Source organism: Bombina bombina, chromosome 2 (assembly GCF_027579735.1).
Source record: "Bombina bombina isolate aBomBom1 chromosome 2, aBomBom1.pri, whole genome shotgun sequence".
In the NCBI taxonomy this organism is placed as follows: domain Eukaryota; kingdom Metazoa; phylum Chordata; class Amphibia; order Anura; family Bombinatoridae; genus Bombina; species Bombina bombina.
In genome coordinates, this window is record NC_069500.1 from 1,256,247,734 (window position 1) to 1,256,263,622 (window position 15,889).

General features: G+C 37.9%; 1 protein-coding gene across 1 annotated transcript in view; it reads left to right on the top strand.

Annotated features, from left to right (window-relative positions):
* The window catches only part of ARAP2 (ArfGAP with RhoGAP domain, ankyrin repeat and PH domain 2), a 626,699-nt gene that overhangs the window by 34,259 nt on the left and 576,551 nt on the right, over window positions 1–15,889 (top strand). The window contains exons 5-6 of the mRNA XM_053704072.1: window positions 3,890–3,963; window positions 11,189–11,497. Coding sequence (XP_053560047.1) covers window positions 3,890–3,963; window positions 11,189–11,497 — 383 coding nt within the window. The remainder of the gene's footprint in view (window positions 1–3,889; window positions 3,964–11,188; window positions 11,498–15,889) is intronic.

Sequence of the window (15,889 nt, forward strand, 5' to 3'; positions counted from 1 at the left end):
GCAGATTTCTACAGGTGTGGGGGCAAGGGGGAGAAGTAGGTTTAGCCTGTATGTTAAGCTTAAAGGTGAGCAAATGGTGGTCTGAGATGGGAAATAGGCGACAGGTGGCATTAGAGAGAGAGCAGAGGTAGGAGAATACTAGATCAATAGAGTGTCCGTCACGGTGAGTAGGGAATAGGGTGGATTGTGAGAGACCAAAGGAGTTTGTGAGTGAGAGAAGCTTAGAGGCAGCAGGGGCAGATGGGTTATCAATGGGGATGTTGAAGTCCCCCAGGATTAAAGCAGGTGTACAGGGAGTGCAGAATTATTAGGCAAATGAGTATTTTGACCACATCATCCTCTTTATGCATGTTGTCTTACTCCAAGCTGTATAGGCTCGAAAGCCTACTACCAATTAAGCATATTAGGTGATGTGCATCTCTGTAATGAGAAGGGGTGTGGTCTAATGACATCAACACCCTATATCCGGTGTGCATAATTATTAGGCAACTTCCTTTCCTTTGGCAAAATGGGTCAAAAGAAGGACTTGACAGGCTCAGAAAAGTAAAAAAAAGTGAGATATCTTGCAGAGGGATGCAGCACTCTTAAAATTGCAAAGCTTCTGAAGCGTGATCATCGAACAATCAAGCGTTTCATTCAAAATAGTCAACAGGGTCGCAAGAAGCGTGTGGAAAAACCAAGGCGCAAAATAACTGCCCATGAACTGAGAAAAGTCAAGCGTGCAGCTGCCAAGATGCCACTTGCCACCAGTTTGGCCATATTTCAGAGCTGCAACATCACTGGAGTGCCCAAAAGCACAAGGTGTGCAAAACTCAGAGACATGGCCAAGGTAAGAAAGGCTGAAAGACGACCACCACTGAACAAGACACACAAGCTGAAACGTCAAGACTGGGCCAAGAAATATCTCAAGACTGATTTTTCTAAGGTTTTATGGACTGATGAAATGAGAGTGAGTCTTGATGGGCCAGATGGATGGGCCCGTGGCTGGATTGGTAAAGGGCAGAGAGCTCCAGTCCGACTCAGACGCCAGCAAGGTGGAGGTGGAGTACTGGTTTGGGCTGGTATCATCAAAGATGAGCTTGTGGGGCCTTTTCGGGTTGAGGATGTAATCAAGCTCAACTCCCAGTCCTACTTCCAGTTTCTGGAAGACACCTTCTTCAAGCAGTGGTACAGGAAGAAGTCTGCATCCTTCAAGAAAAACATGATTTTCATGCATGACAATGCTCCATCACACGCGTCCAAGTACTCCACAGCGTGGCTGGCAAGAAAGGGTATAAAAGAAGAAAATCTAATGACATGGCCTCCTTGTTCACCTGATCTGAACCCCATTGAGAACCTGTGGTCCATCATCAAATGTGAGATTTACAAGGAGGGAAAACAGTACACCTCTCTGAACAGTGTCTGGGAGGCTGTGGTTGCTGCTGCACGCAATGTTGATGGTGAACAGATCAAAACACTGACAGAATCCATGGATGGCAGGCTTTTGAGTATCCTTGCAAAGAAAGGTGGCTATATTGGTCACTGATTTGTTTTTGAATGTCAGAAATGTATATTTGTGAATGTTGAGATGTTATATTGGTTTCACTGGTAAAAATAAATAATTGAAATGGGTATATATTTGTTTTTTGTTAAGTTGCCTAATAATTATGCACAGTAATAGTCACCTGCACACACAGATATCCCCCAAAAATAGCTATAACTAAAAACAAACTAAAAACTACTTCCAAAACTATTCAGCTTTGATATTAATGAGTTTTTGGGTTCATTGAGAACATGGTTGTTGTTCAATAATAAAATTAATCCTCAAAAATACAACTTGCCTAATAATTCTGCACTCCCTGTATTTGTAGAGAGAAAGTGAGAAAGCCAGGCAGCAAAGTTATCAAGGAATTTTGAGGTTGGTCCAGGGGGGCGATAGATAACTGCCACCCTGAGGGAGAGGGGGGAGAATAGTCGGATGCAGTGAACCTCATAGGAGGAAAAGGAAAGAGATGGATGAGGCTGCAGGTGCTGAAAGGAGCAGGAGGGGGAGAGTAAGATTCCAATACCGCCACCATGTCTCTCACCTGGCCTAGGTGTGTGGCTAAAGTGGAGACAACCGTGCGTGAGAGCAGCAATGGAAGCAGTGTCAGAGGAAGATAGCCAGGTTTCAGTAATTGCTAGAAGATTGAAGGTGTTAGAAAAAAACAGGTCATGAACAGTTGTAAGTTTGTTACAGACAGAGTGAGCATTCCAAAGAGCACAAGAAAAGAGAGGGGATAAGCAGTGTGTGTTAATAGAGATGAGATAGTTAGGATTGCGTGACCTAGAGTTTTTGCAGTGGGGGACTGAGTGAGAGTGTAAAAGTGTGGTGATTGCTGCAGGGCCAGTGTTAGGAGAGATGTCACCAGCAGCAAGCAGTAGTAGGAGTGTGAGTGACAGAAGGTGAGAGGGGGACTTATAGGAACGGGTAAGATTAGACACAGGAGAGTTAGATGGGGAAGTATTTCTAAGGAGACAAAGTAGTTCATGAGAGGAGAGCATAGGGGATCAGAGAAGTGAGGGTGAGATAAGGATAGTGTGGGGGTTATTGTTGCTACAGGGAAGTGCAGTGATTTTTAGGAAGAGGGCAGACAGAAATAGCAGAAAAGACATGGAAAGCATTGTGCAGGTGTATAGTTAGTAAGTTTTACCTGTTAGTGGGACTTCAGTTTCCACCTCCAGTTTCTAACTCCAGTTCTTAACTTGGCCACTTGTAACACAGGGCATTTAGAAGCATAGGGCACAAAGAGCCAAGGCTTCAGAGAGTCAAGTGTTCATCTATTTGTAGCAATCAAATTATAAATTGTAATGATTTGCTTCAAGGCAGCTGTGCACAGGCAGACTAGTTAGGAGACTGGAGTTACACACACTTGCAAATTAGATAGGGGGAGACAAATGGCTGGGAAGCACAAAGATATTGTACAAACGAACTGATAACAAATCTAACAAAAAAAAAAAAAAAAAAAAAAAAAATCCAGACAGCAGGAGAGATGCATACCAGTGTATTTTAGCAAATTAAAGGGACACGGAGGGGCAACCAGGCAGATAAAGGAAGCAGGAGAGATGCATACCTGTAGAGAGATGAAATGGAGGGTTAGAACAGTGCTTCATGTTGTTAGTAGAGCATTCTAGGTGGTAGAGTTATGGATATAACTCCAGTTCTTAACTCAAACCAGTGTTATTAAAATGATACATATACCAAATATTTATAAGAAAATATTTTATGATCTCAAGAATTATAGTTTAGAAAAGATAAGCCACCAAAGTGATATAATAGAAACTAATAAACATATTAAGGGATTTGATAAAATTCAGTCAGAAATATTTTTTCAGAAAAAAAAAATGGATTATTGTTGTTTAAAATGGATTATGCAAACAAGAAGTAATGTTTCATGGGTCATTTATAAAAGATGAATATTGGATTAGCTTTCCAGTAGGAACAGTTGTGTGAATACATAAACTGATTAAAATAATGTCAAGTGGTTTCAACAATACCTGGGATATACAGATGGTGATTAGTCAGGCCTGCACATTTATATATTATAAAGTCAGAACAGGTAGACATTTGTTGTCTGAGAAACAATAACATATGTGCCAATATACTTAAAGGGATACTAAACCCAAACTTTTTCTTTCATGATTCAAATACAGCATGCAATTTAAGCATCGTTTTCAAATAAAGATACCAAGAGAATGAAGAAAAATTGATAATAGGAGTAAATTAGAAAGTTGCTTAAAATCACATGCTCTAACTGAATCATGAAATAAAAAAATGGCTTTAGAATCACTTTAAATATTAACATTTAAATACTTTGTTGCATTTTCACTTCAACCAAGCGATAATATTCATTACAATTTTCCTCTCTAGGAAATCTCTGGAGACAATATTTCTGTATCACAAGATTATGAGCAGCATGAAGAAAAACAAGAAAACAATCAAAGGTATTAATATTAGTTGTAATAGCAGTAACACTAAGTACTATCCATAAAGGCATCAGTAAAGACCTTGGATTAAAATAACTGTAAAATTAATTTATCTCCAGTTTTAACATAAAAATTTAAAGGGACACTGTAGTGTTGTTTTCTCTCTCCTTTAATAAGTTCCTTGTGATCCATTTTACCTGCCTCGGAGCGTTAAATTGTTTAAAAATAGTTTCTTTATCTTTATTTTGTTATTTGAAATAGCTGTGTTGCCTGTTGTACCCCCACCTATACTGAACATATTAGTACTTAAAGGGACAGTCTACTTGAAAATGTATATTGTTTAAAAAGATAGAAAATAGGGTTTAATTTTCTCTCTAATCCCAGTGTAATTTTAGAAACATGTTTGCACTACAGTTCTCCCTATTTTTTCTCGCAAGTTGAAAAGTGGCAAGTTTTCACCAAAATTCTCAAAACGCTAATTATTCTGAATGGAAACCTATGCATATGAAAATTACAGCAAATTTAAGGTACAGTGCACTGCAAACAACATGCTTTAATCTGTATTAAAGGGACAGTTTACTCAAACATTTTCTCCCCTTTTATTTGTTCCCAATGATCCACTTTACCTGCTGGAGTGTATTAAATTGTTTCCAAGTATTTCCATTAACCTTATATTGGCATTTGAATTAGTTTATTTAGCCTGTGGTATCCCCACCCATCCTGAAAGTTTTTGGCCAGTTTTTATCACAGCCAGCAGAAGACATTACACTCACAGTGGGTTATAGAAGAGATAAGGTAATGAAATGTGAATTTTCCATTGTTCTCTCCAAGTATTGGTGATTGGTTTACGGACAGATATAAGATAAAGAAGCAGGTATATTTACACAATGTGATAAAGTAATGAGATCTGATTATACCTACAAGCTCAACCCATTTTATTAGGTTGTGACTTCAAAACACAAAATCAGCTAATTCACATACACAAATAGGCCTTAAAAAAGCAAATCTTATATATTTTATACTCTGCAGCTGGTAAAAAAAGTAATTGGAAACACATTAAGGGAAAAACTATTTTATAGTATACTGCCCCTTTAAGTTTAATATTCATGTTTTAAAACACCCTGATTCTCCCCACACACAATGCACCCTCCATTGCAAACATTCACCTAGCAGAGAGCTTTAATTTTTTGAATGGGAGACAGCTCTCCACTCGCAGGGACAGCGCTTTTTTTATAGTATTCCATAAGGGCTGCCCCTGCGAGTGTTGGTGGGAAAAAGCACGCCTTGACAGGCAAAGTTTTTAGAATTAGGGCTTCCGTCTCTTTTTAACAGGCCCAGCACACACTATTTGTTATACTAAGTGTTAATTATTACCTTCTGCCGGTGAGTGAGGTTAATGGGGAAAACCTGGATAAGATTCCTCACCTCCAACTCTGTCAAAACCAATCTGTGGTGTGATATATACAGAAAATTTGTCAAATTTTCAGAACAACCATGAAAATTCAACTTATTCAATATATACAGTATATTTATTTATTTATATACTATATATATATATATATATATATATATATATATATATATATATATATACAGTATCTCACAAAAGTGAGTACACCCCTCACATTTTTGTAAATATGTTATTATATCTTTTCATGTAACAATATTGAAGAAATGGCACTTTGCTACAATGTAAAGTAGTGAGTGTACAACCTGTATAACAGTTTAAATTTGATGTCCCCTCAAAATAACTCAACACACAGCCATTAATGTCTAAACTGTTGGCAACAAAAGTGAGAACACTCCTAAGTGGAAATGTCCAAACTGGGCCCAAATTGTGTGGCCACCATTATTTTCCAGCACTGCCTTAACCCTCTTGGGAATGGAGTTCACCAGAGCTTCACAGGTTGCCACTGGGGTCCTCTTCCACTCCTCCATGATGACATCACAGAACTGGTGGATGTTAGAGATCTTGTGCTCCCCCACCTTCCGTTTGAGATTCTTAATAGGGTTTAGGTCTGGAGATATGCTTGGCCAGTGCATCACCTTTACCCTCAGCTTTTTTAGCAGGGCAGTGGTCATCTTGGAGGTGTGTTTGGGGTTGTTATCATGTTGGAATACTGCCCTCCGGCCCAGTCTCCAAAGGGAGGGGATCATGCTCTGCTTCAGTATGTCACAGTACACATTGGCATTCATGGTTCCCTCAATGAACTGTAGCTCCCCAGTGCCGGCAGCACTCATGCAGCACCAGACCATGACACTCCCACCACCATGCTTGACTGTAGACAAGACACCTGGTTGCCACCACACACGCTTGACACCACCTGAACCAAAAAATTTTATGTTGGTCTCATCGGACCACAGGACATGGTTCCAGTAATTCATGTCCTTAGTCTGCTTGTCTTCAGCAAACTGTTTGCAGGCTTTCTTGTGCATCATCTTAAGAAGAGGATTGCTTCCGAGACGACAGCCATGCAGACCAATTTGATGCAGTGTGCGACTTATGGTCTGCACACTGACCCCCCACCCCTTTAACCTCTGCAGCAATGCTGGCAGCACTCATATGTCTATTTCCCAAAGACAATCTCTGGATATGACGCTGAGCACGTGCACTCAACTTCTTTGGTCGACCATGGCGAGACCTGTTCTGAGTGGAACCTGTCCTGTGAAACCGCTGTATGGTCTTGCCCACTATGCAGCAGCTCAGTTTCAGGGTCTTGGCAATCTTCTTATAGCCTAGGCCATCTTTATGTAAAGCAACAATTCTTTTTTTCAGATCTTCAGAGAGTTCTTTGCCATTAGGTGCCATGTTGAACTTCCAGTGACCAGTATGAGAGAGTGTGAGACAATAACACCAAATTTAACACACCTGCTCCCCATTCACACCTGAGACCTTGTAACAATAATGAGTCACATGACACCGGGAGGGAAATGGCTAAATGGGCCCGATTTTACATTTCCACATAGGGGTGTACTCACTTTTGTTGCCAACGGTTTAGAAATTAATGGCTGTTTGTTGAGTTATTTTGAGGGGACAGAAAATTTACACTGTTATACGGGCTGTACACTCTTCAGTGTTGTCACATGAAAAGATATAATAAAATATTTAAATAATGTGAGGGTTGTACTCACTTTTGTGAGATACTGTATATATATATCAATACTCATTTGAGCTATGGTGGAGATAAAACCATGAGATTAAAATCCTCTCCCAGTTATTCTCAATCTCTCTCTCTCTCTCTCTCTCTCTCTCTCTCTCTCTCTCTCTCTCTCTCTCTCTCTCTCTCTCTCTCTCTCTTTCTCTCTCCCATTTTCTCTTTGCAACTTCATATTAATTCTGTTTCTCTTCATTTTAACTCTGTTTTACATTTTATGATACAGTATGTATTGCTTAATAATGCAAGGAAAACATGGCTCCTTATAATTACTAAGTAAAATACATGATTGTGAATATTCCCTTAAAACAAAAATATGTTATTTCCCTTTGCTTATTAAAAAAAAAGAAACAAACGTGTGTGCTATTATTTCATAGGATTGTTGTATATATCAGGTATTAGCAGTAAAAAAAATGAGGTACTTATGCCAGTTCACAGATTAATTGTCAGACATCATCCAGAATATAAAACAGAATGCCATACGGTACCTAGATTGTATTACTGATAAAATACACAATGCAATTTACATAGTTATTGTATCCAACTATAAAATATAAAACATGATGGCACAATTGCACTACTTGGTAAAATATGGTTGAAATTCAATATGATGTCTGTCACTGTTTTCCTTACATAAATAGCATATAAAGCAATAACCATGCAAAATAGTAAAATGCAATCTTCATTTTCCACATCCAAATTGAAACCTACACTACAAGTAACAATGTAGAAATGAAATCACTACAATGGATAAATCTGTGTACGCTGGTATGACGGCAGTTGAGATGTGGTAACAATATCCTAGATCTGAATCTCAGGATGTGAGCTCAGAAATACAAGACTGATGTACATAATCTAGTTCAGAGTGATTTGCAAGTTTAATTCTAATAGTAATACTGTTAATTTGAGGTGTGAGAAGACATTTTCATGTAGTTTTTAGGAAATAAAAGACCAGATTGACCAACCAGGACACCAGGAGATTTCCTGGTGGGCTTGCTGAAGTTGGAGATGGCAACTACAATTTAAGGTGCAGCTCCCCTCTGAATTATATGTTAAGAAGGGACAGGAAATCCCAACTATTTCTTTCATGATTCAGATACAACATACAATTATAATCAACTTTCCAATTTTCTTCTATTATCAAATTTGCTTCATTCTTTTGTTATCCTTTGCTGAAGAAACATTGTCACTAGCTGAACGCATCTAGTTAATTAATCACAAGAGACAAATGTGTGCAGGCACCAATGAGCAACTAGCTTCCACTAGTGTAGGGTATGTGCAAATTCTTTTTAAACAAGGGATACCAAGGAAACAAAGCACAGCTACCTATTCAATATAGCAGACTAGGCACAAAGCATATCTCCCAGACTCATATATTTATATATAATATGTGTCTGAATTTATATTCATTTGAGTATCTTAAACCACATGAAAGTTGGGCACAAGTCCTTTATTTGAGATGTAGTCTCCCATACGCTGGCATCTGAGCTAGCACTTTTCCAAATGTATATATGTATTGGACCTTAAAAGGAAGACATAGTGAATCATCATGTTGATTATCACATGTATCTGTTAACTTACCATATCCTGGGATTCGGCTAGTTTATCTAAAACAGTACAGAATTGTGTCTCTATCACCCCAGAGGGCATCCTGAACTTGGTAAGTATCAGGGCAATTGTTTTAATTCAGTTATTTAGAAATACATCAAAGCGTAATCTGCATAGTAAGTGGGGAGAAGGGTCTAGACTGAAAGGTTTGATTTACAATTTCTGTTGTGGCTATAGCCAAATTAATTAATATCAAATAGATATTAGCTCAATTTTATTAATACATTGTGTGACACATATGCAGTTTATCCAATGCCACTTAGCAATACCTCAACAGTAGCTTTGCTTTGAATGGCTTATAGAGTTGAGTAAAGTCCCACTGTGTATCTTCTCCAAATCACATAATAGATCATCCTTTTACACTATGAAAGTGAGTCATGGAGGAAATTGGGTTATAAGGTGTGTAAATAACAACAATCTGGCATTTTTTTTATTACAAACTAATATTTTATTCTGAAATGTTTGTTTACAGGAATGAGTAAGCCAGTAATACCCTTGAGAAAAATGGTGTGTGTGCATTATACGGCCTCAACAGAAAACAGTGCTGGTCTTCAAATTTTTTTATTCCCAGACCAGCCCTGATGTAAATAGAGTAAAACAAGTCATTCTTTCCAAGTTCAAGAAAAAGACCATATGGCCCATGCACAAGACTCAAATTTAAGCACCCAATTTATATTATCAGTAACAGAGTAGAATTCTGTAGGTTGATATGCATGTCTGAATGTGCTTATAGAAGTAAAAGTAAATTTGATATAAATTGTGATAGACTGCAGTTACAAAGGGACATTAAACTGAAAAAAAGGTTATCTCATATAACATATGTAAAAAAATAAATGTATTTTCATTATTTATTTGTTATTTTCTCTTATAATGTAAGCCTGAAGATTGTAGTATTTCCATTGCTCTCAGTATAGCTGAAGTACATGATACGGAATAAAAAATTCTGACCTTGCAATATTCTACACAGTGATTTCTTGATCAGTGGAAAAGCTGATTTATATCCATCCGTAACTGCTGAAAACAAAAAAGCATTACATAAGAGGTTTTTTTTTAAAGGTTGTTGTCCACTAACTGCAAAATAATGCATTTTTACTATGCTTCAATTGTTTTAACACATTTTATATGCAGCATTTTTGTTACCACAGCTTTTTAAGTACTGATATATACTATTGATACATCAATGCCCCTTTAAGAAGCAATAACTTAATAATTCCAGTATTTAGCCATATTAAAGGGACATTAAACCCCAAAAATTTCTTTCATGATTCAGATAGAAAATACAATTTTAAACAACATTCCAATTTACTTCTATTATCTAATTTGCTTCATTATTTAGATATCTTTTGTTAAAGAAATAGCAATGCACATGGGTGAGCCAATCACATTAGGCATCTATGTGCAGCCACCAATCAGAATCTACTGAGCCTATCTAGATATGCTTTTCAGGAACGAATATCAAGAGAATGAACCAAATTAGATAATAGAAGTAAATTAGAAAGTTGTTTAAAATGGTATTCTCCATCTGAATCATGAAAGACATTTTTTGGGTTTAATGTCCCTTTAACTGTAGTTGAAGTGTATGAAAATGGTGTAGCACAACGTTTCTCTATTCCAGACCTCAGGGCACATTAACAGGTCACATTTTCAGGATTACCTTGGGTGAGAGCAAGTTAATAACCATGGTTATGACCAGCTAATATTCACTTGTGCTCTAGTAAAATATATTTAACAACTCACCTGATAATGAGCCCTACATTGAGAAATACTGGTGTAACATCTGCAAAGAAGCAGTTGTTATAGTTACATGAAAACAGAGTAGCAGGTAGAAAACCAGTAAAGTTAGACTTCATAATACAATGGTAGTAGTTAGAATTGGAAAAACACATAGGGCTCCTTTTAAGAAGCACCACACAGACTAGGGCATTATGCCTGTATGCCGGCATTGTGACTAGCTAGCAGCAATATGCAATTTTACATTGCACAAGCATCAGCGATGCTGACCCCTGCATATTTGCGGCCAATCGCTCACAAACAGGGGCTGTCAATCACTGCGAGCTCACTGAGGTATAGGTTAGGACCAGAGCTTCTTAACTATGCGAGCCTGTAGAATCCGCAGCTTGTTAAATGAAGCAAATAGGCTGAGTACTTCTTTGAATACATATGTAAATTGTGTTTCATAAAAAACATGGCATTCTATTATTAATGCTGGTTTAATGCAACCACATGCGTTCTCCATAAATGCACCAGTATAAATAGTGTCTCACAGGATTATGAAAACTATTCAAAATATTACATTTCAAATTTAAAGATATGATTCAAAAAGAAATATAATAAATCAACAAATACACCCTTTTCTTTATATAAGAATAATGTTTGCAATTGATTCCTTTTAAGTTATATTGACTAAAACTTTTGTCAAAACATAATAGAATTTTTTAAGTGAAACAATGTATCTGTAAAAATATATTATTTCTTATCAGTTACAGCTGTGATTCTCCATTGAAAATACCTCCAAATAATGTGTCTTCACAAGTGGACCGAACTTCAGAGGAATCTATTTATTCAACAATGGATGAATGTTCTTCTGTGTTTGAAACCAATAAGGAGAAGAGTCCCGCAAATCATTTTCTTGTAAAAAGCACAGATAACAATGAATGTGCTGATAAAGAATTAAAAACCTTAAACAATGAAATCAATAGCGATTTAGATATTTCTCCCTATGCATGTTTTTATGGGCCATCGTCAACTTCATGTAAAGCGGGGTGGTTAGAAAAACTCTCTCCTCACAGGTGAGTTTAGATGATTTATTTTCCAAATTCTTTTTTTATATTTAAATAATTTGAGAAAAATGTTGTTTAATGTTGTATTTTAATGAAGGAATATCATGATAATTATAATTATTTAATTATCATGATAATTGATATAACATAAAAATGTAGCAACAATACTTTAAGAAATAAATACAGTAATTGAATGCCCTTATTTCCATATGTGACTAGTGATAAAATGTGGTCATTTGATTTCAGCTTTCCTATTCCCCATCTATACAAATCTAGCAAATATTTTTAGGACAGTGTGTACTGTATAAACAGAAATAAAAGTCAATAAAATTTATAAGGATTTAAATTGAGAAATAAACATTGTGATCATTCATAAATACAATACGGATACACATTTTTAAATATTTTAATATAAAATACATCTATTTTCTCTAAATCATATTAATATTTAGTGTTAGGGCAAATCATAACATGCCTTGATCTGAAAATTCAATTTTATTTTTCTCATGTTACTGTGAGACTCTATAGCCGTCAACCACAAATACACTGGAATTCCGCAGCGTATTTGTGACGAGCCTGATTCGCCTTAGTTATCAAAGGCTACAGACCGGCAAAAGTAGAATGTTGTGATGTAACATACGATCCGCCGGACTAAGTCCGACACAGATCGATGCTTACGTCACTACAGATGTTCCGAATGCAAGTTCGGCACAATCTGACTACTTTTGCTAGTTATCAAATAACTAGCAGGTACGTTCTGCACTTTTCCGGCCCAGCATACCTGGTTTTCAATCCACCGCCCTGGAGGCGGCGGATGCCATAGGAATCAAAGGGAGTCTGAACGCAGCGAAAGCTCATGTTCGCTGCTGCCCGATATTACATTGATTCCTATGGTAATGTCTACACCTAACACCCTAACATGTACCCCGAGTCTAAACACCCCTAATCTGCCCCCCTACACCGCCGCCACCTACATTATACTTATTAACCCCTAATCTGCCGCCCCAACACCGCCGCCAACTACATAAAGTTATTAACCCCTAATCTACCCCCCCTACACCGCCGCCACCTACATTATACATATTAACCCCTGATCTGCCGCCCCCTATACCGTCGCCACCTACATTATACTTATTAACCCCTAAACCATTGCTCCCGGAGCCCACCACCACTAAATAAATTGTTTAACCCCTAAACCGCCGCTCCCGGACCCCGCCGCAACTAAATAAATTGTTTAACCCTAAACTGCTGCTCCCGGAGGCCACCGCCACCTACATTATACAGATTAACCCCTGATCTGCCGCCCCCTATACCGCTGCCACCTCCATAAAGTTATTAACCCCTATCCTGCCGCTCCTGGACCCCACTGCAGCTAAACAAAATGTTTAACCCCTAAACCGCCGCTCACGGAGCCCATCGCCACCTACATTATATTTATTAACCCCTAATCGGCCCCCCTACACCGCTGCCACTATATTAAATTTATTAACCCCTAAATCTAAGTCTAACTCTAACCCTAACACCCCCTAACTTAAATATAATTTAAATAAATCTAAATAAAATTCCTATAATTAACTAAATTATTCTTATTTAAAACTAAATACTTACCTGTAAAATAAACCCTAACGGCTAGATTTAGAGTTTAGCGTTAGCCGTCAAAACCAGCGTTAGAGGCTCCTAACGCTGGTTTGGGGCTACCGCTGGTATTTAGAGTCGTGTAGGTAAGGGTCTAAAGTGCACTTTGCAGCCGTGACTTTTCCATACCGCAGATCCCCCTACGTCAATTGCGTATCCTATCTTTTCAATGGGATCTTTCTAACGCCGGTATTAAGAGTCGTGGCTGAAGTGAGCGTTAGAAATCTAACGACAAAACTCCAACCGCAGAAAAAAACGCTGGTTCATAAAGCTCTTAACTACTGTGCTCTAAAGTACACTAACACCCATAAACTACCTATGTACCCCTAAACCAAGGTCCCCTCACATCGCCGCCACTCGATTAAAATTTTTTAACCCCTAATCTGCCGACCGCACACCGCCGCCAGCTACGTTATACTTATGTACCCCTAATCTGCTGCCCCTAACAACGCTGACCCCTATATTATATTTATTAACCACTAATCTGCCCCCCTCAACGTCGCCGACACCTACCTACACTTATTAACCTCTAATCTGCCGACCGGACCTCGCCGCTACTATAATAAATGTATTAACCCCTAAAGCTAAGTCTAACACTAACACTAACACCCCCCTAAGTTAAATATAATTTAAATCTAACAAAATAAATTAACTCTTATTAAACTCTTATTAAATAAAGTATTCCTATTTAAAGCTAAATACTTACCTGTAAAATAAACCCTAATATAGCTACAATAGCTGTTCCGATCAGCCAATAGAATGCGAACTCAATCTGATTGGCTGATCGGATCAGCCAATCGGATTGAACTTGAATCTGATTGGCTGATTCCATCAGCCAATCAGAATTTTCCTACCTTAATTCCGATTGGCTGATAGAATCCTATCAGCCAATCAGAATTCGAGGGACGCCATCTTGGATGACGTCCCTTAAAGGAACCGTCATTCGTCGGGAAGTCGTCGGTGAAGATGGATGTTCCGCGTCGGCGGGATGAACTACATGGATCCGGAAGAAAGAAGATTGAAGATGCCGCCTGATAGAAGACTTCAATCGGATCATTGACCTCTTCAGCTCCCGCTTGGATGAAGACTTCAGCCGGATCATGGACATCTTCAGCCCCCCGCTTGGGCTTGGATCAAGACATCGGAGGCTCTTCTGGATTGATCGGTGAACCCGGCGTGGTGAAGACAAGGTAGGGAGATCTTCAGGGGCTTAGTGTTAAGTTTATTTAAGGGGGGTTTGGGTTAGATTAGGGGTATGTGGGTGGTGGGTTGTAATGTTGGGGGGGGGGGTATTGTATGTTTATTTTTACAGGCAAAAGAGCTGAATTCTTTGGGGCATGCCCCGCAAAGTGCCCTTTTCAGGGCTGGTAAGGTAAAAGAGCTTTTCTATTTTAATTTTAGAATAGGGTAGGGCTTTTTTTTTATTTTGGGGGTCTTTGTTATTTTATTAGGGGGCTTAGAGTAGGTGTAATTAGTTTAAAATTGTTGTAATATTTTTCTAATGTTTGTAAATATTTTTTTATTTTTTGTAACTTAGTTCTTTTTTATTTTTTGTACTTTAGTTAGTTTATTTCATTGTATTTATTTGTAGGTATTGTATTTAATTAATTTATTGATAGTGTAGTGTTAGGTTTAATTGTAACTTAGGTTAGGATTTATTTTACAGGTAATTTTGTAATTATTTTAACTAGGTAACTATTAAATAGTTATTAACTATTTAATAGCTATTGTACCTAGTTAATATAATTACAAAGTTGCCTGTAAAATAAATATTAATCCTAAAATAGCTACAATATAATTATAATTTATATTGTAGCTATATTAGGGTTTATTTTACAGGTAAGTATTTAGCTTTAAATAGGAATAATTTATTTAATAAGAGTTAATTTATTTCGTTAGATTTAAATTATATTTAACTTAGGGGGGTGTTAGTGTAAGGGTTAAACTTAGCTTTAGGGGTTAATACATTTATTAGAGTAGCGGTGAGATCCGGTCGGGAGATTAGGGGTTAATTATTTTAGGTAGGTGGAGGCGACGTTGGGGGCGGCAGATTAGGGGTTAATAAATATAATATAGGGGTCGGCGGTGTTAGGGGCAGCAGATTAGGGGTACATAGGGATAATGTAGGTTGCGGCGGTGTACGGAGCGGCAGATTAGGGGTTAATAATAATATGCAGGGGTCAGCGATAGCAGGGACGGCAGATTAGGGGTTAATAAGTGTAAGGTTAGGGGTGTTTAGACTCGGGGTACATGTTAGGGTGTAAGGTGCAGACTTAGGAAGTGAAGCGTTAAGAGCTGAACGCTGCTTTTTTGCAGGTGTTAGTTTTTTTTTCAGCTCAAACAGCCCCATTGTTTCCTATGGGGGAATCGTGCACGAGCACGTTTTTGAAGCTGGCCGCGTCCGTAAGCACCGCTGGTATCGAGAGTTGCAGTGGTGGTAAATATGCTCTACGCTCCCTTTTTTGGAGCCTAACGCAGCCATTCTGTGAACTCTAAATACCAGCGGTATTTAAAAGGTGCGGGGGAAAAAAAGCATGCGTAGCTAACGCACACCTTTGGCCGCAGAACTATAAATCTAGCCGTAAGATAGCTACAATATAACTAATAGTTACATTGTAGCTAGCTTAGGGTTTATTTTTATTTTACAGGCAAGTTTGTATTTATTTCAACTAGGTACAATAGTTGCTAAATAGTTATTAACTATTTAATAACTTCCTAGTTAAAATAAATACAAATATACATGTAAAATAAAACCTTAGCTATGTT